Source organism: Oncorhynchus nerka, linkage group LG5 (assembly GCF_034236695.1).
Source record: "Oncorhynchus nerka isolate Pitt River linkage group LG5, Oner_Uvic_2.0, whole genome shotgun sequence".
Classification (NCBI taxonomy): Eukaryota; Metazoa; Chordata; class Actinopteri; order Salmoniformes; family Salmonidae; genus Oncorhynchus; species Oncorhynchus nerka.
The window spans coordinates 41,076,823-41,100,298 of NC_088400.1; the positions used below are offsets into that span (position 1 = coordinate 41,076,823).

Here is a 23,476-nt window from a genome sequence, read left to right on the forward strand (position 1 = left end):
ACCTCTAAATGCTTGACCAACAGAAAGATAGAAAGAACCTTAAACATCTCAAATATGCAATACTGTAGAAAGAAATACATGGAGAGGAATATGAGTCTATATGAGACTAAGGCCCTTACTGGGTTCAATTTCGCATCATCCTTTTTATTAAAGTAAACATGACAAGATGATATGCATCAAAGCTGATACCCCCCAACTAGTAATCGTAAAACCCAAAAATGTTTGGCAGTCAGGCCTGTATGCTAGGGTTACAACACCTCTTGCAATCGTTTGGAGGCAAATACTTTACTTGGACAAGCAGGATTCATGTGCAGTGTGTGTATACTTGAGCCTAGCTGAACATCTGTGGTTGTGTTGCTCATAAAATCCAAATGACTCCTAAGGCGTTGTACAGTACCTGCAAAGCCGGATTTGCAGAGGCAGTTGAAGCCACCGGGATAGTTCTGGCAGAGCGCCCCGTTCTTGCAGGGGTTGGAGAGGCATTCGTTTACGTCCCTCTCGCAGGCCATGCCCGTGAATCCCTCGGGGCAGGTGCAGGAGAATCCCCCCACCAGGTTGTGGCAGGTCCCACTGTTGTGGCATGGGGACGGCAAGCACTCGTCTATATCTGTCTCGCACAGCGCCCCCGCGTACCCTGGTCTGCAACTGCAAGCGTATGGCTGGAGGGGGTGGTTTGTGACAAGGATCACCGGGACACTCTCCTCTGTCTTCATATCTGGCCCCACGCTAAGGCGCTTCTTGCAGCTGCCCCCGTTCTGACATGGGTTACGTGTGCAGGGGTCATGATCCACTGAGTCTACCTGCACCCCGCACTGCCTGTGCAGAACTTCTGTGATGCTCTGAAAGAAGGTGGCCACTCCACTGGGGTTGACATACTGTCCATGGCTGCGCTTTATGGCGGCCATCAGGAAAGTCTGGTTGTTGAGTTCAAACGCACCATACAGCTGTACTCCAATGCCTAGCCCCGCCAGCTGTGAGTTTGCGATGCGAACAAAGCTGAGGTAGTGATTGGTGAGGAAGGTGGTGACCCCCTGGGTACGGAGGCGAATCAGGATACTGTTGTCCACAGTGGCGTTGGTGAACCCCATGAAGAAGACGCGGACGTTACTGCTGACAGAGCCATGGACACCATCACTACTCCGGACAGCTAATTCGAATGTTCCGTCTGTTGAGCGGGCCTTGGAGTTGAGATCACAGGTGCCCGTTGGGATGGTGAACAGACTGGATGAAGGAGGGGTCAAGGAGCAATGGAAGCTGTCCTGGATGTCTGGGTCTTGGGGCTTCACAACCCCGAGGGACCCTCCGGGGAACATGTTTCCGAAATAGTGGACATATATCTCCACTGAGCGTGGCTCTGACGGGTTATCATTCTGATCACTGACTTTTACGTGGACCGTTCCGGTGGAGGACATCTGAGGGACGCCGGAGTCCTTGATCACCACCGAGAGGTAAAAGTCACTGATCTGCTCCCTGTCGATCTCTCGACTGGTGGTCAGCACTCCAGCGGGGCTGAGGCCGAAGTAGTTGTTGGCTGAACCGGCGCTGAGCAGACTGTACGAGAACGGACCTTGATTAGGTGAAAGGTCTGGGTCGGTTGAGGTAAGAGTTGCAACGTCTGTCCCAGCTCGCTGGTTCTCCATGACCTCTGCATTCACCGTCATCAGAGTAGGACCGTTATCATTAATGTCCTCCAGATTCACGATCAGGGTTGCACTTCCAGTTGCCGAGGGTGAACCAGAGTCCACAGCTAGCAGAGTCAGGCTGAACAGAGGAGTGGTTTCTCTGTCCAGCTCAGCTGCAACAGACACTTGGCCAGTCTGGGGGTTGATGTTGAAGACATTTTTCTTGAAATCTGAGACTATGGAGTAAGAGAATCTGCTCCAGCTTGGGACAGAGTCAGAGTCCTGGGCACTAACGAAGGTGACCAAGCCGCCAGGGGAGAGACCCTCACTGATCTGAACATCATACAGTTCCTGGCTGAAAACAGGAGGATCATTGGCATCCAGGATGGTGATGTTCACAAAGACCTCGTCGATATCCGCCCCATGGATGCTTCCCGCGTTCTTCGCCAGGACTTTGAGGGAGATCTTCTCCTCTTTCTCACGATCAAGCGGACCTGTGACATAGATCTGTCCTGTTTTCCTGTTGATGCTGAAGCCCTTTCTTCTGCTCTTCCCAAAAATTAGGTAGTAAACCACTCCGTCATGTCCTTGGTCGCGGTCACTGGCGAACACCTCTCCCACCACTGTGCCTCTTGGAGCTGCTTCAGAGACTTCAAAGTAGTACTGCTTGGAGACAAAGCGGGGAACGTATTCATTGGCCCCCTTGAGCTGAATGTTGACGTTGGCGAAGCTGCAGCGCTCCTCGTCTGGGACATTGAAGGCCTTCACTGTTAAGTGGTAGACCTGCTTGGCCTCATAATCCAGGAAACCCTGGGTGGTGATTACACCGGTGTTTGGATCAATTACAAAGAGGTCACTGTCTGAAGACTGGATCACGTAAGCCATGACGGCATTGGGCCCAGAATCTCTGTCTGTGGCATTCATTTTCACCACTGTGGTGCCACTGGGAACGTTCTCCTGTACCACAGGGAAATACTCATCAGGATCAAATATAGGTGGGTTATCGTTCACGTCGGTCACATGGATTGTAACCATGACGTAGCTGGTCTTTGCGATCCATCCCCCGTCAGTGGCTGTCACTCTGAGCTCATATCTTTGCTTTTCCTCAAAGTCCAGATGATTGGCCAGAGACAGGATTCCTGTTTTACTGTTCACGGCAAATTGGCCCTTGTCATTGCCCGAAGTGATGTTGTATGCGATGAGCCCATTCATCTCTTTGTCCTTATCCCTGGCAGAGAGAGTCCTGATGGCTGTCCCCACAGCAAGGCTCTCCGGTATGGTAGCTGTGACTTGGCTTTGGGAGAACTCTGGTGTGTGGTGGTTCTCCTCAGTGACCGCCACTTTCACAGTGGTTCTAGCAGTCAGAGGGGGGTTGCCTTTGTCTCTGGCTGTAACATCCATGAGGAACACCATGTTCATATCTGAGGTGAGTGAGGCGGCGACAGTGACCCATCCACTCTGCTTATCCAGTTTGAACTTGCTAGAGCTGTTCCCTCCTGATATTATGTACTCCACCTCAGAATTGAGGCCAAAATCTTTCTTGTCTAGAGCTATGACCATGATAAGTTTGGTGCCAACTTTGACGCTTTTAGTGACAGGTGTAAAGTAGCTAGACGATTCAAACTTGGGTGGATTGTCATTACTATCTACTATGTTTACAATGACTGTAGTTTCACTCATCAATGGCTTTGGAGCACGGTCTGAAGCAGTAACTATGAAACTATGGCGATTTATGTTTATGTTACTGCCAGTTGAGTTTTTATACTTTAAATGCTGTTTGATAAAGATTTCTCCAGAGCTTGAATTGATTCTGAAGTATTCTGACTGGGATCTGATGAAATAGAATATTTTGCCATTGAAGCCCTCGTCAGGGTCTGCCGCAGACACCTGAGTAACAAGTGACCCCACATCTGTAAGTTCAGGGTAGTCCAGATAGTAAGATGGCCGACTGAATCGGGGGGCATTATCATTGACATCTGTTACAAATATTGTGACATCCGTGCTAACTGTCCAGCCAGAATCATGGGCAGAGACTTTGGCAATGTAATGGTCAGTGTCTTCTCTATTGAGAGGTCTACTGATTGTTATGTCTCCTGTACTTGGATTGATAGTGAACGGTAGACTTGTGTCTGTGATTGAATACTTGCTTATGGCATTAGCACCTGCGTCCTCGTCTGTGGTTGTAACCCTGGTGACAGTGTACCCCACTGGGGCAATTTCGGGCACTGTGGCGCTAAAGATCTTAGAGAACCTGGGAGCGTTATCATTCACATCTAGCACGTTTATCAGGACTTTAACAGCCGTGCTTTTGGGAGGGTTGCCACGGTCGGTGGCCTTCACTTTAAGGGCATATTGAGCTACTTTTTCCCTGTCAAGAGGCCTGGTCGTTCGGATTTCACCAGTGGCCCGGTTGATGCTGAAGCTGTTCTCCTTGTTGCCGTCGATGATGGCGTATTCCAGCTGGCCGTTAAGGCCGCTGTCCTGATCCACAGCAGACACAATGAGCACCCGCTGAGGGGACAGGTTCTCCAGTATCTCTGCATGTAATGGTTCCCTGTCAAATACGGGGTGGTTGTCGTTTACATCCAGCACTGTGATCTCCACTTTCTCATATGAGGAATAGGGGGGGAATCCTTGGTCCCTGGCCTCAATCCAGAGCACATATTTCTGAATGTGTTCAAAGTCCAGTGAATGTTTGATTGACAGCTCTCCAGTCAACTGGTCGATGTGAAAGGCATTATCCAGGTTTCCACTGGCGATGTAGTATGACAGGGCCCCGCCACGTGTCGAGGACCCGGTCACTGTGGTAATGATCGTGTTTGTGGGTTGGCTCTCTGGGAATGTGAAAGTAGTATCCTTCAGCTTGATGACAGGGAAGTCTCCCCCAGTCACAAACCGGACGGTCACGGTGGTCAAGTCTGTTTTGGGATTGGTTCCGCCGTCTTTCACTCGGACAGTGAGGGTAACCTCCGAGCTGCCTGTCAACCTCTCATTGGCTGTGATGGCTCCTCTTAAGGGGTCAATCTTGAACTTGTCTGAGTTGCGGCCAGTTAGAGAGTAGTGGAGCTGAGCATTGGGTCCCGCGTCCTCATCTGTCACTGTCACAGCGAATACCAAGTTGCCTGAAAAATACAAAATGAGACCAAATGCTTCAGAATAACTTTTACAGCAGATGTATGCTTAATCATCAATATTTTCCACAAAAGTAATAATTTCATAGGAGGTCAAATAAATACTGTTGATACTTTAGTTATATAATCACATATTATACAAGCATAATATCATTAGACATATACTGTAAGCACATGAATATTTGAAATGAATATTCATGAATAAAATCTGAACCCACCTGCTGAGATGAAGGCGGGGATGTGTGTGACGTAGGGGTGGTGGTGGAAATGGGGAGGGTTGTCGTTGATGTCTGCCACCACCACCGACACAGTGGCAGAGCTGGACGTGCCCAGGGGCTGCCCTCCGTCTGTGGCCACAACTAGGAGCTGATAGTTGGCTCTGGCCTCCCGGTCCAGTAGGGAGCTGGTGATGATCTGGCCTGTGGCTGGGTTGATGGAGAACTGACCGTTGCCTCCAGTCAAACTGTAACTGTAGGGATACATAGAAGAGGACACGTTTTAGTAACACACAGTGGGGAAATGTACAGGATTTGTACAGCATGGTTTTAGATGAGATGTTTCATTTATTTTCTATGGAACATATATGTATATACGTTATACACTACTTCGAGACAATATTTGAACATTAGTTTTAGTCAATACAATCTTAATACTGTTACTATACTGTCGCCAGGAGGAGCAGTTTCCTACATACATTACATTAGATATTGTGATAATATGCAGCACATACTGGTAAGCTTTCTACTGCCTATAAATGCCCAGATTCAAATATCTTGATCAGCATTGCCAAAATAATCCTACGGAGGGCACTGTTTTAAGCTTTAAAGAGGCAGAGAGTATATTTCATTGAAAAACACAGACATAAAATAACTTAATACATTTTCTGTGGTTTTTGTTTGATGAAAGCACCATCTATAATGTATTGGCCAAGCATTACCCAAATCTTAAGGTATTCATCTTAATATTGTATCTCATTCCATTTTCTCCTGTGTTTTGATGCTTCTCACAAGAGGCTTTAATTCAAACAGCTCACAAGAGCACATATTTTGAAAACGCTTCCTATAAAATGGGGACAAATTATGGAATAAAGTGTGAACACAGATGGAACACAGACTTATTGGGACCACAGACAACCAAGCTGTCTACAACCAGAAGTGGTTCAGACAGTCCAGAAGCAGAAGTTCAAAAAAGCCCAAGTTAATGGGCTGTGAGAATGGAAACTAATACTGATGGCAACTGGTTATGCTCTCCATTAAGGCCTAGAACCCATGGAAACCCTGATACTAGTTCTGTCATAGCCAATTAACATCCTCATTATGATGTTTTGGGAAAGTGGGACAAACTGACGTACCCCCTCTGCGCCTCCCCATTGGGGGTACCAGGGCGAGGGGGGATCCGAATCAAATGTTCGGCTTGGGGTACAGGAGCCCCGCTTATGACCCTAGGGATGGAATGGGGTGGGGGACTGTACCTTACGACACCGTTGAGGCCCACGTCTGCGTCGGAGCTGTTGACCAGGAGCACGTCGGTGCCGGTGGGTGCGTCCTCGGGGATGGTGGTGTGGAAGGTGGCCGAGGTGAACATGGGGACGTTGTCATTGACGTCATCTACCAGGACGGTGACCGTACCCGTTCCACTCAGGGGAGGAGAGCCTGGTCATAAAAGGAGAGAGAGAGAGAAAAAAACGAACGAGGGAATGAGAGCATATCAAAAGACCAAGAGCTTTATTTGAAAGACCTAAGGGATAAGTGCAGACCAACAAAGTACCATATGAGATGACTTATTGTGCTGGCTTATCATTTACATGCTGAAGCAATTTATGTCCTTTCAGGGACTCAAGCAAAAGATCCCTGCATTTAATCCAGCAAACGTCTTCGGTCACCACAAGTCCGACTTCCTGAGCCATACTGCCACATCAACACAAAACACGTCAGAAGAGTTCAATAACTCTGAAACAGAATCTTTAGAACGTGTCCTTCCTGGGGTCTTGCATATCATAGATTCAATCTGGTTGCTGAGGTACTAGTATCTATTTTGAGGCAAGCAGCACTCGGTGAGTTACTCTGTGGAATTCGAGAACAGAAAATGCTATTTTCAGCAGAAATCTAACCGTTCTTTCCCCAAGCGAGTGACGAAATAAGGCTCTCTGGGCCCTGAGGGATGGATTTAAATCAATAGCAGATGAAAACGAACTCCAATGCAGAGATTCTAAAAGATTCAAACATCTGCTGGCTTGAAGTGCCACTTCACAAACCCTTCTTTAGATAGCACGTTATAATTTAAAGTGTTACCAATGAATGCGCGGCTCACATGCAGATGTATATTCAGCTGTTAATAGCATCAAATACTTGAACCTTGCATAATGTGCGGAGGCACAGATTAATAAGAATATAATCAAAAACATTTGGAAAAAGTGACCATGAATAATCTCTCTTGGTCTGGAACCTGTGCATAATCAAAACATCAAGAGACTCCAGAATCTCACGCAGAGGGACAAGATGGAGTTTATCCCTTAGAGCCAGGAGGGGCTTTCCTGGTTTGTACAGATCAGGATCGTTCAAAACATGTGCTCATAAGCTCTTTGCCACATAACTAACACTTATCTGCTCGTTGGGATGACTAAGGGATTATGGTCCAGTGAAGAGCCTTATATTTAGCTAATGAGCGGTGGGGTGATATCTGCTGTCATAGAACCTTCCTGTGAGAAACAATCCTTTCCAAATAATTCAAAAGACAGAACTTGCATTTAATTCTTGCAGATTCAACTCAATTCTTAATGCATCCAGCTGCAACGATTAGCACAGCAGTTAGCACAAACACACTTAAAATAGTTAAACGCCCCAAACAAAAAATGCATTCCAGCACAAAATAAATTATACATACACAGGGAAAAAGTAAACAGGTTTTTATCCCAAAATACCGGGCTCAGAAACCACAAGCTCTAATCTTTATACTGTTGAGTCATTACAAAGATGAGTCATCCGTTGTTGTCCCTTCAGAAAAGTAGACCATGTTCACAATGTTGTAGTTATTACCAACTATAGGCCTTAGACTTTGAAAGGAACATATGACAAGGTAATTTATGATCATACAGTGCATCATTTCAAGGAAGGTGTTTCAAAGTAGAAAATAAGGCAGCCTTTGCTTCCATATTCGCTCATTCAAAGGCAATAGATTTTTTAAGACCCCCCCAAGGCCCAAATGAAATGCATGGAACACTGAATACTATAAATATCATTAAGTTGGATTGTCCTCATTCAATTACATAACCAGTGGCACCAGTATCAAAACATATGAGTCAGCAAACTGCCTAGTAGCGGTGCGATGTGATTGCCATACAACGTGATGAGGACGCGGGACCCAATGCCATACAACGTGATGAGGACGCGGGACCCAATGCCATACAACGTGATGAGGACGCGGGACCCAATGCCATACAACGTGATGAGGACGCGGGACCCAATGCCATACAACGTGATGAGATTAACAGGAATGAGTCATCATTTTTGTTTTCGCGGGTTGTTATGGAAGCAGAGGGTGGTGAGTACGGCCCGGTAAATCACTGGAGTCGAGCTCCCTGCCATTCAGGACCTCTATACCAGGCCCAAAATGGTTTTCAAAGACTCCAGCCACCCAAGCCATAGACTGTTCTCTCTGCTACCGCATGGCAAGTGGTGCCAATGCACCAGGCCCTGAATTATCATGTCCCTGAACAGCTTCCAACTCCAAGCCTTAAGACTGCTAAAAAAGGCTGCTAAATAGCTAATCAAATGGCTAACCGGACTACCTGCATTGACCCTCTTTTAAACTGACTCTCATACATTGGACTCCACTCACACATACTTACACTGACACCTCAACACACACTACATAAGCCCACACAGATAACATGTGCACACATGAACACTGACGCTAAACACACACACACACACACACACACATACACACACACACACACACACACACACACACACACACACACACACACACACAACCTACGTTGCTGCTACAGCTCAGTCTATTATCTATCCTGTTGCCTAGTCACTTTACCCCTACCTATATGTACATAGTTGCCTCAATTACCTTGTTTCCCTGCACATCAACTCGGTACTGGGTACTCCCTGTATATAACCATATTATTTTTTACTCGTTATTGTTATTCATTAAATCACTGTGTATTATTCCTGGTGTCACTATTTACATTTGTATTTGGTATTTTTTGAAATCTTTATTTCCAACTCTGAATTGTTGGAAAAAGACCCATAAGTAAGCATTTCACTGTTAGTCAACACCTGTTGTTTACATAGCATGTGACAAATACAATTTGATTGATTGATTGAAGCAGATCAAAATGTCCGTCACTCTACAACTGATCCTCTTAATCAAGGAGGTTATTAAGCAGCATTCCATGTCAGACAGTATCTGTATTAGTTTAAGGTAGCGAACGCTGAGCCAATGTTATCAGGCAAGCTCTGTTTGACAGACAACTTGCGAGAAGCCCTGCAACGTCGCCGGCTAAGGATGTTCTGGTCTGCAGCTCCTCGACTGTTTTAACGGCTTTAAAATCCAATTGCCGTTTGTCTCCGAGTCACTAACTGAGTGAAGCGTGGATATCTGTTTAACCTATGGAGACGTAGTGCAATGCAGACATGTTCAGTTGAAATACACCGTGTTCTCCGAAGCCAAGGTGGGTGCATGTTTTCCCAGCACATAGAATTGGCCCCTGAGGGTCAGAGTGGAGCCACTGCAGTGCAATAGCATTGTTCCCCTTTTGGGAAAAAAACGGAAGACAATGGGGTTGGAGCAGCGTGTTTTTGTTTTTTAGGTGGGATACTTTTGGCCTCCGTCCAAACCTTTCACTTTTTTTGGTAGGATGTGAATTCACAACCTGTTTACTCGCTCGGGAGAGAAGAAAGACTCGGCCTGCCGCCACGCCACCGGAGAACCGAAGCAGCCGTTGCACTTGTGTGACCCTTGACCCCATGCCAAGCGCCCAGCGCATCAGGGGCTGGGCGCTAGGGACAGACTCTGTTACCCCAGCTAATCTGTGGGTAAGCCTGAAGGAAGCCCCCCCCCCCCCCCCCCCCAGCCTTAAACCCCATGAAACACTCCTCTCTCTGACCCTGACACTGCACTGAACTCACCCTTGTTGACAGCCAGGGTTCAAACGAAGGCATTTTCCACATCTTTCTGTGTGGATCAGTCTCACACCATCTTACTCTCTCCAGAGTCTGCTTCTTAACCTCCCGGGGATCATTGCGATCACATAACAAGAGCAGCTGTTTCTTGGATCTGCTGTCAAAATGTGTACATAGTTCTAAATCTCTCTCGTTACATTCTGTGGGCTCACAGATTCAGTCATCATGGAATACAATATCTTAGCCGGTATGCACATGTACGCAAATAATGGTGATTATGCATGGTTTTGGTTAGGAGGAAACGTTCCATGACTGCTTATGTGACATTGAATCAGGGGAGGAAGAGACCATAGATATCACCCACACCCATACTTACAACGCTAAATTCCTAATTCTCACCCATATTTGGTAACAAGGCAAGTTAATAATTGGACTCCATTAGTTTGACCGTGACTGCCGAATGAAACAGCGAGAAGGTTATGCAGTTTTAAAGGAAAGCTCTTTCACCCCAAAATATCAGCATCTCACCCAAACAGCCTGCACTGGGATCTGGCAATCTCACTCCATTAGCGTGTGAAGGTCAATGATTTTTTTTCAGCTGACTTGTATGGCGAACGTTACCACCACTTGTGACCTATGGCAGGAGAGATATGGCAGAGCTAGGCATACAGCAGGTTTGGCTGTAAGCAAACCTTGTCTCGCCCACCGACACATGACAAATGCAATCATTGTTCCATGGAAAGAAAGCCGGTGGAAAGTATCACCGGGACGTCTGCAGAACCGGTTGTGCTGCCATGCATTGTGGTTAAAAAAGTATTGTTTCCATAGGCAAAACGTGTTCCCAGAAAGCTCTTTCTTCCTGCTGCACCAGCAGTTCTGTGTATTTGACACTATTTACGAGTTAGTATGAAACCGCAGCATGTCTTTTCCTGCCATCTCCGGTGATACCCCAGGGTAGGCCCTAACTTCATTACATCCACTGGGGGAAAAAAGGCTTGGTAATCTATCACATGGTGCATAGTTAGAGGAACACACTGTTTCGGTAGACATGATCCCAAAAATGTCTTGATTAAAGATTTTTTTTTTTTTTTAATTAAACATGGCTGAAATCGAGCTTCAGGAACCATGGGTACGCTTGAGCAGTTGGAAAGGTGCCTGATAAGGTACCAGATAAAGCCATCTGACACCACTTCTGCTCTATTTGAATCGAGTTTGACTCGTTTGCATAATCTCCTATAGGGGTTCATTTTAGGTTGTGTAGGAAAACAAACTGCTCTGACCCGACGTGCCCCTGTCCTGGTGATTACACTTTCATACATCAGTATTTACGTCACACTGGGACATATCAACAACACAGCGATACATTGTATATGCTACATGGGGGACTTTGCTGTGATTACAAAATGTTTTGCCAGCAAGCGCTGACTGGCTCAAAGTGTATATATTTAATCAAAATATGTCTGGAAGATTACAACATGAGGAAATGGTGTTTGGACCCAAGAAATGTGCTCTTTCAATCAGTAAAGAAAATATTTCATCTCGTGGTACCGTGTTTCCAAGACAAAGATTGCCCCCTGAGACTCGTAGTGGAGTCAGCAAGCTCTGCAATAGTGTTGAGACACGATGAACCCAAGCTAAGTCCTGACGAGAGACTTGTCTCCACAGTTAACTTTTTACTTTCCAACGGAAGAATTCAGACTGATGATATTCAGATAACCTTGTAGATGCCATTACGGGAGAAAACAAAAACAAAAGATAGAGACGTTGCGTCATTATGGCCCATTTCACACGCAGAAACACGACACCTCAGCTAAATTCCTTAAGCACAAGCGCAGTATGAGGATTCCTCACCCCTTTAATTCAATCAAAAAAGCAATACCATTTAAGCGTAAAGCATACTCCCCTAGGCTTGTTCACTGACAAAATGTGGGCAGCTGAGACCAAAACATAACTGTCTATTTGATATTTCTAAATTATACCTAATGGTCATGAGAAGAACGATGTTCAGTTCCTCCCTAATATGCAATTATTCCATTTGAGCCTGGGCTCCTTAAAGGTCTGTTATTGGTGGGGTCAAATGAGCGAATGGGAAAACCCTAAATAACCCTAGGTGTCAGCGTTCAAAATAACACGCTCCGAAGACTCACTGGGAGTGCTGTGTTCCATCTGCTCAGCTTGCTCGGCCTTAAACACACACAGACAGTTTTCCTTGTAAGCCGGCCATAAGCCCTCCCCTGTAAGCAATGTCTAGCATAAACATATGGCCGAGTCTAAGCACCTTATTAGTGTACATTACCAGTGGACAAATCACATTAGCCCTGGAAAAGGTGGCATGGGCCATACTTTCGGGGCTGGAGGGGGTACAAAATACATAGGTAATTACAATTAAACTATCTGAAGATGGTGGGAGAGCATATGCCACACATGGAGGTCTGTGCAGGGGGTTGACTTGGAGGAAATGGCTGCAACACCCTGAGAAGTGTTGTAACCTCCAGGGATTGGCCAGTCTGAGCTGTGGTAAGAGAGAGGTTTTGGATGTCTTACTGGCACTGGGGATAATCTCTTCCTTCAATATCATCCAGTGATCTATTGTTGAAGACTTCATCAGAAGAATAGCATCGTTGTCCAAACTCTTGGGTTCATTAAAGTTGGAAGTTCCCGGACAGGTTGACTTAGGAAGATGGATGAATGTGTAAATTTATGAGACAGCCATCTGTAGCTGGGAGCTTAAGGCTAAACGGTTAATTACGCTTTATGGACTGCAGCTAGATTGTGTTCTTTTGGGACGGCGTAAATAAAACACATCATTACTCACAGTGAATTGGCCGCCATCTCGCCCCAAAATTGACATTTTTCTCCTTCTGAGAACCTGTTGCTTTGCGACAAAGCTCCTTTTAATGCGCCCGCTCCAACACTCCTGAATGGGGATGGTGAGGCTGTGTGTGTAGGTTGCGAGCTATCCCACCACTGCGTTTGCCAGACGTAACAAAGTAAACAGGGATTTTTCTCACAGCTAATGAGTGAGAGAATATTAAAAGGCTTTTCCCAGCTATAAAACAACAGAACATGCCACTCCCTGTTTCAAAAACCCAATTTCAATCTCAGACGTATTCATCAAATTATACCTAAAATGTTATAGAACTTTCCAATTTTTTATGGAGTGCCGTGTCTGAACGGTTTGACATACTTTTCCCCATATGTTATGGATAGGGTTTGGTGACAGACAGACAGACAGACAGACAGACAGACAGACAGACAGACAGACAGACAGACAGACAGACAGACAGACAGACAGACAGACAGACAGACAGACAGACAGACAGACAGACAGACAGACAGACAAGAAAAGTCCATTCACAGACAAACTGCCATTTTCTTCTACTGCAGGGCACATACTAAGAGTTTATGAAGTGATTTTCCTTTTGTGCTGTTATTACCATAGCATGTTTAGTTTTTGCTAAACTGTTCAATGGTTCTGACATTGCAGTCGACCAGTAAGCCCGTACAGTGGTCCCCCCCCCCCCCCCCATTCTATTGTAACACAACCTTACCAATGTATCTTAGTGCAAATGACAATGACTGTTGTTTCCAAAAGTAAAAAAAGAGTGACAACAACTGAAAAAGATCTGTCTATTCCACTAATGTCTAATGCCTATTGGCATAAATTGTATGCCAATGCATTATTTTGGCAGCTAATTGCTCATTTGAGATGAACTGATTCTTTATTATTTACCAGTAAGTTGACTGAGAACACATTCTCATTTACAGCAAAGTCCTTGGGAATAGTTACAGGGGAGAGGAGGGGAGATGAAATGAATGAAGCCAATTGGAAGCTAAGGATGATTAGGTGGCCATGATGGTATGAGGGCCAGATTGGAAATTTAGCCAGGACACTGGAGTCTTACGACAAGTGCCATGGGATGTTAAGTGACCAGAGTGTCAGGACAACCGTTTAACGTCCCATCCGAATGACGGCACTCTACACAGGGCAATATCCCCAATCACTGCCCTGGGGCATTGGGACCACATAACACAAACTGTGATCACGGTTGAAAAGACCTGCTCAGAGTCACAGAGAGCCAGAGTTTTAAAAACATGGATCTCCTGGCTGCCGCAGAGCACAAATTATTCAACCCACACCATCTCTTTAAGACTCTTATCAGACACGAAAGCTATTTTGCACAAACATTAAGTTCCAGAAATTGTTAAGCGGACCATAAACCATGATTGGAAAAAGAGGCATAGGGAAAAAGCTCCTCCACATTATTACTGCGCTGGTTTTTAAGAGTTGATCTAGAATGTTACAGGTCTGTTAAAGTTCATTTGGGGGGGCTGATGTTTTATTTGGCCTCGTCTTGTGTTGCCACTAGTCTGCATGGCTGAGGACTTCAGAAATGGTCCCATTAAAGATTTATTGTGGCAAGATTTGGACAGTGATTTGGCAAGGTCCCTGCTAAGCTTTTACAACACCTATTACTTATCAGTCATTCTCAAGACTTTGTCAGCTTCACTTTCTGTTGAAATCAGTCTAAGGAGCTAAACACTAATGCGGTCAAGCTAGGTAAGGACATAGGTGAGAGATATTTCCAAAAAACATTTAAAAAAACATTTTTTAAAAAGGATCTAGAAATAAATCCAAGATGGAGATCATTTTTAAGACGACCAGACCGCTCATTCCTAATGGATGAATCCTATGCTGGGACATAGTATAGAAACCTAAGAAAATGTACAGACCAGATTCATGAGAAGCCATTGAACAACATAAAAGATCCTGTCTTCAAATGGGATGGCCATTACAATCCTTTATCTACGAAGGCGTCATTTAGCCCTGAAAAGTAAAAACACTTCGGCCCTAATGGCGAGATGTGAAAGAGGGGATCTCTATGCGACGGTAACCGCCACCACAGGCATGGGCCGGGGGATTTACTGTGCCTCTTTAATAAACGGGACCAAACGTCGTGCATGTCAATGTTCCTCCGGGGACGTTTTAACACACGCACATGCACTAGACTAGTCCAACTCCCAGCACGGTTGCCCCCACTGACAGCTTGATCCTCAAGGCAATGGAGATATTCTTGAGTATGAGGGTGAGCACAACTAGCTAACTTCCAACATCATACAGCATTACACAAAGGAGGTAGTCTAATGGGCATTATAATTATTGCTATAAGCATTCATAAAGGAGCATGGCTCGATGGACAGCCTAAATTAATGCATGTACAGTGCCTTCAGAAAGTATTCACAACCCTTGACTTTTTCCACATTTTGTTGTGTTACAGCCTGAATGTAAAATGTATTAAATGGAGATGTTTTGTCACTGGCCTACACACAACACCACATAATGTCAAAGTGGAATTGTGTTTTTGGAAATGTTTACAAATGAATTAAGACTCAGTCAACAAGTATTCAACCCCTTTGTTATGACAAGGCTAACTGCAAACGGGCAAGACTAAGTAAAAAATGTGCTTAACAAGTCACATAATAAGTTGCACTGACACTGTGCAATAATAGTTTCACAATATTTTAGAATGGGTACATCATCACCTATACCTCACATACAATTATTTTCAAGATCCCTCAGTCGAGCAGTGAATTTCAAACCCAGATTCAACCACAAAGACCAGGGTGGTTTGCTAATGCCTTCCAAAGAAGGGCACTTATTGGTAGATGGGGAAAAAATATAAATAAATAAATAAACAGACACTGAGTTTCCCTTTGAGCATGGTGAAGTTATTAATTATACTTTGGATGGTGTATCAATACAACATTGTAGTTACACCACAATACAATTGACGGAGAGAAAAGAAGGAAGCCTGTACAGAATACAAATATTCCAAAACATGGATCCTGTCTGCAACAAGGCACTTAATTAATACTTCAAAATATGTGTCAAAACAATTCACTTTTTGTCCTGAATATAAAGTGTTACGTTTGGGGCAAATCCAATACAACACATTACTCCATTGCATAGTGGTGACTGCATCATGTTATGGGTATGGTTGTAATTGTTAATGACTGGGAAGTTTTACAGGATAAAAAGAAACAGAATGGAGCTGAGCACTGGCAAAATCCTAGAGGAAAATCTGGTTCAATTTGCTTTCCACCAGACACTGGGAGATGAATTCACCTTTCAGCAGGACAATAACCTAAAAGGCAAATCTACACTGAATCAAGAAGACACTAAATGTTCCAGTGTGGCCGAGTTACAGTTTTGACATAAATCTGTGGCAAGACCTGAAAATGGTTGTCTGGCAATGATCAACAACCAATTTCACTGAGCTTGAAGAATTTTGAAAAGAATAATGGGCAAATGTTGCACAATTCAGGTGTGAAAGCTCTTAGAGACTTACCCAGAAAGACTCACAGCTGTAATCGCTGCCAGAGGTGATTCAAACATGATTTTTTTCATACAACTTTTTAAAAATAGTTTTTTAAATAGTTTTTTTTTACAAATGTTTTCTACCACGTTCACATTCCAGAGTATTTTGTGTAGATCGTTGACAAAAAGTGACAATTAAATCCATTGAATCCCACTTTGAACAACAAAATGTGGAAAAAGTCAAGGGGTGTGAATACTTTCTGAAAACACATTCACGTTATATAGATGGTTAGAAACTGCTAGCATCAAACCCCGCAGACGACACAGCTATAGTTTGATGTAAATTACTTTAGGAGATGTTTAACATCTGCAGAGTTAATATACGTACTGCACTGTAAACATATGGCCTTCTAAAATATTTTTTTTTGTGAGAAGCAATGCTATGACAGTTCACGATGCATGCACAAGGCCAACATGTCATACATTAAATGTTCATTTTTTTTTGGTGTGTGTGTACACGTGTCACGTGTGTACCTCCTTTTTACGATTTTCTATTGTCCTACAGCCTTCTATGTGGGGGAATTACTTGTACAGGTATGCTGGTAGGCAGTGGGTTACAAATCGGATTTTCCTTCAGTTGATCCCAGATGTTTGCCCCATATAGCTATTACAGTTGCCTGGGACTCAACAGTTCTATTATCTCTCTTTTTTTGGTCACACTTTTCCCTCAGAAATTATGCCAACAACTTTCCACTGCAAGCGGATCTGATCTTCAAGTTTCCCTTCAACAAGCCTCCTTGTAAAACACCTTTATGCAGCTTGTATTTGTGCCACATTTCATGCCGGAGCGCAGATTTCCAAATAATGACAGGAGCGTGCCAAACTCCCTGCTCCCCAGCCAGGAACCATTATAAGAACCAGGACCAGAGAGCTCTTTTGTTTCCATCCATTTCATGACAGATTTCACTCAACAGAGTCAGGCCTGAAACTCCACTCAGCCACTGGTTAACGAGTTTACCTTCGTTGAAACCCTCAGACAGGCCCTGGAACAGTGGCAGCCGCAGGATAGAGCAGCAACACAAGCCCTTCCAAATAAGTGGAATTCATTCCATGATCCGTGATCCACATCAACCATATTTCAACGACACAACTATTATTAGGCCTACTGTGTGTCACCCAAAGACATCATTGATTTGACAAGAAGGCTAGCTCTGGAATGTGCAATAAAAAAATACTTTAAAAAACGACTAAGTATTTACTTTTTTAAAAACGTTTTCCTTTTCTTGCAGTAAAGAATGAGTTCAAATGCAAGTGTTAAAATGAGCTGTACTTGACAGTGATAACGTGGGATAAAGTCTTCAACATCTACTGTACCTTAAAGATGTCCTGCCAGATAGTAAATGGGATAACAATTTCCCTCCGTGTCTCGGCCTCAAAAATGTGAGGGTCATTTAGACTGCACTATGATTATGGGTTTTTCGATATTTTGATATTCTACTCAAATCCCTCTTCATGCATAATATTTTCTTCATGGGGAAACTTCTAAAGTGTTCCATCAAATATTTTGGATTTGTTGAGTAATATAATCTTGTGGAGCATTCAAAAAGGACCGCAATAATTGCCATAATTCATTTAGAATTGTCTATAATTGAATCATAGTATTCAATGTCTCTGAATTTGAGAGTAAGTCACAAATCAAACAAAATCAGCAAGGTTGTGTTACATTTCGTGACTTTGACCATTTTGACTGGAGATGAAAGGTACAGATTGTGCTTTTAAGCCCTTATCACTTCCAAAACAACCATGAGGGCAAGATGCCACCCAGGTCTGACACCATATATATATTTCAGACCTTGCAATCAGGAAAGCCCCTTATTATAATCCAATATCCCAATACAAGCATATTATCGCGGAGTATAGAGAGTGAATCTCAACATTAATTACTCACCAAAGTCTACACCAAGTCAAAAATATCCAGCATTTCTGCTGGTCACATGGTCAGTCCAGGGATGAAACAGAACCACCCTTTGACCATGACGACCATGCCAGAGTAGCCCAAAGAAACATATGCTTAACTAACCATACCATGTGATTTGGCTCCGACAAGGATACACATGTACCAACTTAACAGCACATTTACTGACCTCTATGGAATGACAACCTGACCTATTATCTGGATAAAACAAGCTCCACCACCGTATCCAAACAAACAGAGAAGGGCCCTATTCTATCAAATGCAGGATATACACTGAGTATACCAAACATTAGGATCATACCCCAGTCCTTTTGCCCTCAGAACAGACCCATTTCATCGGAGCATGGACTCTACAAGGTGTCGAAAGCGTTCCACAAGGATTCTGGCCCATGTTGACTCCAATGCTTCCCACAGTTGTGTCAAGTTGGCTGGATGTCCTTTGGGTGGTGGACCATTCTTGATACACACAGGAAACTGTCAAACGTGAAAAAACCCAGCAGCGTTGCAGTTCTTGACACAAACCGGTGCGCCTGGCACCTACTACCATACCCCGTTCAAAGGCACTTAAATATTTTGCCTTGCGACTCCTGTGGCGGGCCGGGCGCAGTGCACGCTAACCAGGTCGCCAGGTGCACGGTGTTCCCTCCGACACATTGGTGCGGCTGGCTTCCGGGTTGGATGCGCGCTGTGTTAAGAAGCAGTGCGGCTTGGTTGGGTTGTGTTTCGGAGGACGCATGGCTTTCGACCTTCGTCTCTCCTGAGCCCGTACGGGAGTAGTAGCGATGAGACAAGATCGTAACTACTAGCAATTGGATACCATGAAATTGGGGAGAAAAGGGGGTAAAATTCAACAACAACAAATATATATATATATATATATATATTTTTTTTTTTTGCCTTGCCCATTCACCCTCTGAATGGCACATACACAATCCATGTCTCAATTAAAAATCCTTCTTTAACTTGTCGCCTCCCCTTCATCTACACCGATTGAAGTAAATTAAACAAGCGTCATCAATAAGGGATCATAACTTTCACCCGGAATCTCCTGGTCAGTTTATGTCATGGAAAGAGTAGGTGTTCCTAATGTTTTGTGCACTCAGCGTACATAAAAAGCCTGAAAGAATGCATGTTTAGATGAATTTACTCTGGGGGGAGATAAAAAACAATGTGTAGCTTCTAGTGTGAAATCCAGACTGTTCAGATATGTGTTCTATGTCAGGATATTTTGCTCTATGACCATGTGATGCAACACAGATGCATCCTAAAGAGGAGCGCTCATCCTTCGCCAGATATATGCTCCCTTTTCAAGGAGATGATAGACACTAACATGTTGAATATGGTATACATTTGCACAGGAGCGCCATACTTCAGAACACCAATGAGACGTAATAAAACATTGCGGCCGCTATCCATCTTCATGTTGTCTTGTTACTAGACACATTTTCACGAGGATTTTGCTTTGACCTCCCCTCACAGGTTTCTCTGCTGTGTTCTTACCCGAGTCGGTTGCCGTGATGACGAGGGTGTATTTTCCCTGCGCCTCGCGGTCCAGGGTCTGGGTGAGGATCAGCTGACCATTGGACGACAGACTAAAGGCTCCTTCCTCGTTCCCACCGCTCAGCATGTAATTCAGCTGGCCATTGGAACCCAGGTCATCATCCCTCGCCATAACCTAGAGTAAAAATAGACACTATTTCAGAGATTCCCAAAAAATATGACAGTACCTAATATTGCCTGACAAATGGGACCATTCAAATCTGATATTGGTCTTCCCCAACCCCCGCTCCTATTGCTGCGAGGTTGGGCATAAATCTTGAGACTGAAAGGACTCATTAGTGAGTGCCAGCGCAGTATGGGCGCTGCCTGCCGGGGCACAGATAGAGGGCCACAGCCAGGTTGGCACAGGGATGTGTTCTTGGGTGGCGACCCACCCCACTGGAGCTGTTCCCACATAGCTGCAGACTCATTTCCTCGTAGGTACTGTACAGTATACAGGCAAACTGCACTTCATTTTTTTGTGGCTGCTCACTGAAGTGGAGACAGGTAGTTTCGAGAACTAATTTCGTTCAATTTGGTTTTTAGATCGTAATGGGTCCAACAGGTTAACTCTGTACAATTTCATATACCAATGATATTTTCTTAAGCAATTATTTTTTATCTCAAAAGAGTGAAACAAGAAAAGTGATTGGTATCATATATAATTTATTTAATTCGCAAAAACAGGACCACCATGCTTGATGTTTTTGTAAATGGATACCATACACATACTTATTGGGTTAATATTCCTACAAATGTAGTTAAGCCATTAGCTCATTGAAGGTCTTAGGCCTGGCATATCAATTAGTGCTTTGTTTATGGCTCAAAAGTCCAATCCAGAAATGTGAATAACGTTTGACCATAACAGTTTAGAATGGTTGACTGAAAGTGAAAGACCACACTGACCTGTAGTATGTTCCTGGGGAGAGTCCCCACATTCTCCTGAACGCTCACAGAGTAAGGAGAGAGCTCGAACACCGGCGGGCAGTCGTTCATATCCAACAGCACGATGTTGACCGTGGAGCGGTCCACCCTTGGGCTGCTTCCGCGGTCGGCCGCCTGGACCACCAATGAATAAGACGACTGCACCTCGCGGTCCAGCTGCTTGGCCACCGAGATCACCCCGGTGACAGAATCAATCCGGAAATTTGAGTTGGTGTTGCCACCAGCAATGGAGAAGCGGATCTGCCCGTTGGTTCCATCATCAGCGTCGCTGGCAAACACCTGGATGACGTCGGTGCCCGTCAGCATGTTCTCCTCGATCTCGATGTCGTAGATGTTCTGCGAGAAACTGGGCGTATTATCGTTAACGTCCAGCACCAGCATTGTCACATCCATAGCTGAAGACAGCGGCGGCTCGCCCTTATCCGTGGCTACCACCGTCAGCGTATAATTCGACATCTCCTCCCGGTCCAGTTCGCCCACCAGCCTCACGTCTCCATCGATAGTTCCTATGCTGAACGTATTCCCAAAGGGGCCTTTCAGGGAGTACTCCACGTAGCTGTTGGGCCCGCTGTCTGCATCGATGGCATGGGCTGTGAAGACCACCGTGTCGACTGGAGTATTCTCCTGGATATAGGTCCTCTTCTGTGAGGTGAAGGTTGGCGGGCAGTCGTTGACGTCCAGCAGGATGATGGACACCTGGGCCGTGCTGGTGAAGCGGGTCATGGGGGCGAGGGCCAGGTCATGGACAGTAACCACCAGGTTGTAGAAGGACTGGGCCTCCCGGTCTAAGGCCTTTCTGGTCTGGAGTACCCCCGCCTTGGTGACGTCAAACTGGCCCTGAGGATCTCCTGATGCAATGGTGTAGAGTAGCTGGGCATTCGGACCTGGAAGGCAAGCAATAGCAATTGATTTTGAGTCAGTAATCTTGAAGTTACTTGTACTAGAAAATGTGAAGTTCTGAAGAAGCTTTGTGTGCTTGCTTCAGCTGTTTTTGATGGTAGGGGGGTCGTTACAGTATAATGGACCCTTGTGTTTCAAGACAAAGTATTCATCTGGAAAACGTGGGATTAGACTATTTTAAAATAGACCCAAGAACATGTCACGTAATATACTGCGCTGTTCCTAGAACATTTTGAATGGCATCTACTGATATTGGGTTGCTTAGATATGACTGTTACATACTGTATGTCTGGATTAGAATTGTATATTTAAGCAATAATCGATAAGGGGGTGTGGTATATGGCCAATATTCCACAGCTAAGGGACTGTTCCTTAAGCAGGACACATCACGGAGTGCCTGCATACAGCCCATAGCCGTGGTATATTGCCCATATACCACAAACACCCGAGGTGCCTTATTGCTATTATAAACTGGTAACCAACGTAATTTGAGCAGTAAAAATATTTTGTCATAACCATGGTATAAGGCTTGATCTACCACGGCTGTCAGCCAACCAGCATTCCGGGCTCGAACCACCCAGTTTATAATTGCTATCGACATGCATTTCCACAAATTGTCTTCACACAAACAACTGCAGCTCAGCAGCCTTCCACTTTCTTCCTCCAAACAGACAATGCTTTTATGCAGCGTGAGACACAGCACAGCAACTAAAAATCATCTCCTTTACTGAAAGCCCACCGCATTCTATAATTTCAGATTTTCCTCACAATCGAAACATTCATTTCAATTACATCATTAACTACAGTAACTGCACAAATGCAAACTATCAGACCTTGAAATCTAGTCTAATCCTCAGTCCTCCCCTGGAGCCGGGGAAAACTGAACTTAAATTGAGCGGCTGTAATTCAAGTCATTGGGGTATTCATGTGGAGAGCGGCCTGGCACCTTCCCACACTCCAGCTGAGTTTACTGTACACAAGCAATCCCTTATCAAAAGGCCAAGTCCCCAGTTTACAACCACGTCTACAGGGGGTCAAGGATGGAGGAACTTCAGGAAGTGCTAACAATGACGTTTAGTGGTGCTGATAACACAGAGAGAACATTGAGAAAACACTGACAATCAAAAGTGAGGGTCAATGTGAGCGAGTGGACAGTGGAAGAGAGGAAGCCTGACGTTGGGAAAAAACAAGACAGACTTCTTTCTGCCCCAGGAATGTGGGTTACAGTAACCACATTAGGCCTGGTCTGGTTGGAGCGGTAATTGCAGTCGGAGAGGGACGGTAAGGGCTGTTATAATAGCATGAAGCAGCCTAACCGTAACCACCTGAAATGGACGAATACCTCAAAGCCACTTATAGGCCTAATGAACCATATTTCACAATGTGATTCTAATGTGACAGGAAATAAAGACGTCAAATAAATGTATGGCGAATATTTTGTTTAGTGAACTGCCTTATCATCACAGCATTATCATTACAGGTGTTGATGTCATGCAAAAAGAGTTGCGGGCCTTGCATAGTACTGTATATGCAATGTTGGTTTATATATTTCCCCCTAGAGTGGATGAAATTGCATCCGCAAAATGTTGTAACACAGCTACAATGACCAACATGCTGGAAAACCATGTGAACATTACAAAAGCCGAGACCATAATGTGGACACAAAACTCATTTACATTTTTAATTACTCTGCCATTTTTAAAAACATGCCCCCCTCAGCCCTTGACTTTTCATAAATACGTCTATATAACACACGGTCCTTCTTAGAATCTTAACATCTTGCAGTTTTTAGAGGACAGGTCATTGTTTTCTGCCCCTCATTCAGTCACGGGCAGTCCGCCTGCACGCCCATCGAAACTAAACCTAAACTATATCGACACCTGTTTCACATATATAATATTAGTAAG

At 44.6% G+C, this 23,476-nt stretch overlaps 1 protein-coding gene across 1 annotated transcript in view; it reads right to left on the reverse strand.

Annotated features, from left to right (window-relative positions):
* The window catches only part of LOC115129515 (protocadherin Fat 4-like), a 96,407-nt gene that overhangs the window by 11,251 nt on the left and 61,680 nt on the right, over positions 1-23,476 (reverse strand). The window contains 5 exon segments of the mRNA XM_029659934.2: positions 398-4,744; positions 4,972-5,222; positions 6,225-6,405; positions 19,686-19,860; positions 20,631-21,553. Coding sequence (XP_029515794.2) covers positions 398-4,744; positions 4,972-5,222; positions 6,225-6,405; positions 19,686-19,860; positions 20,631-21,553 — 5,877 coding nt within the window.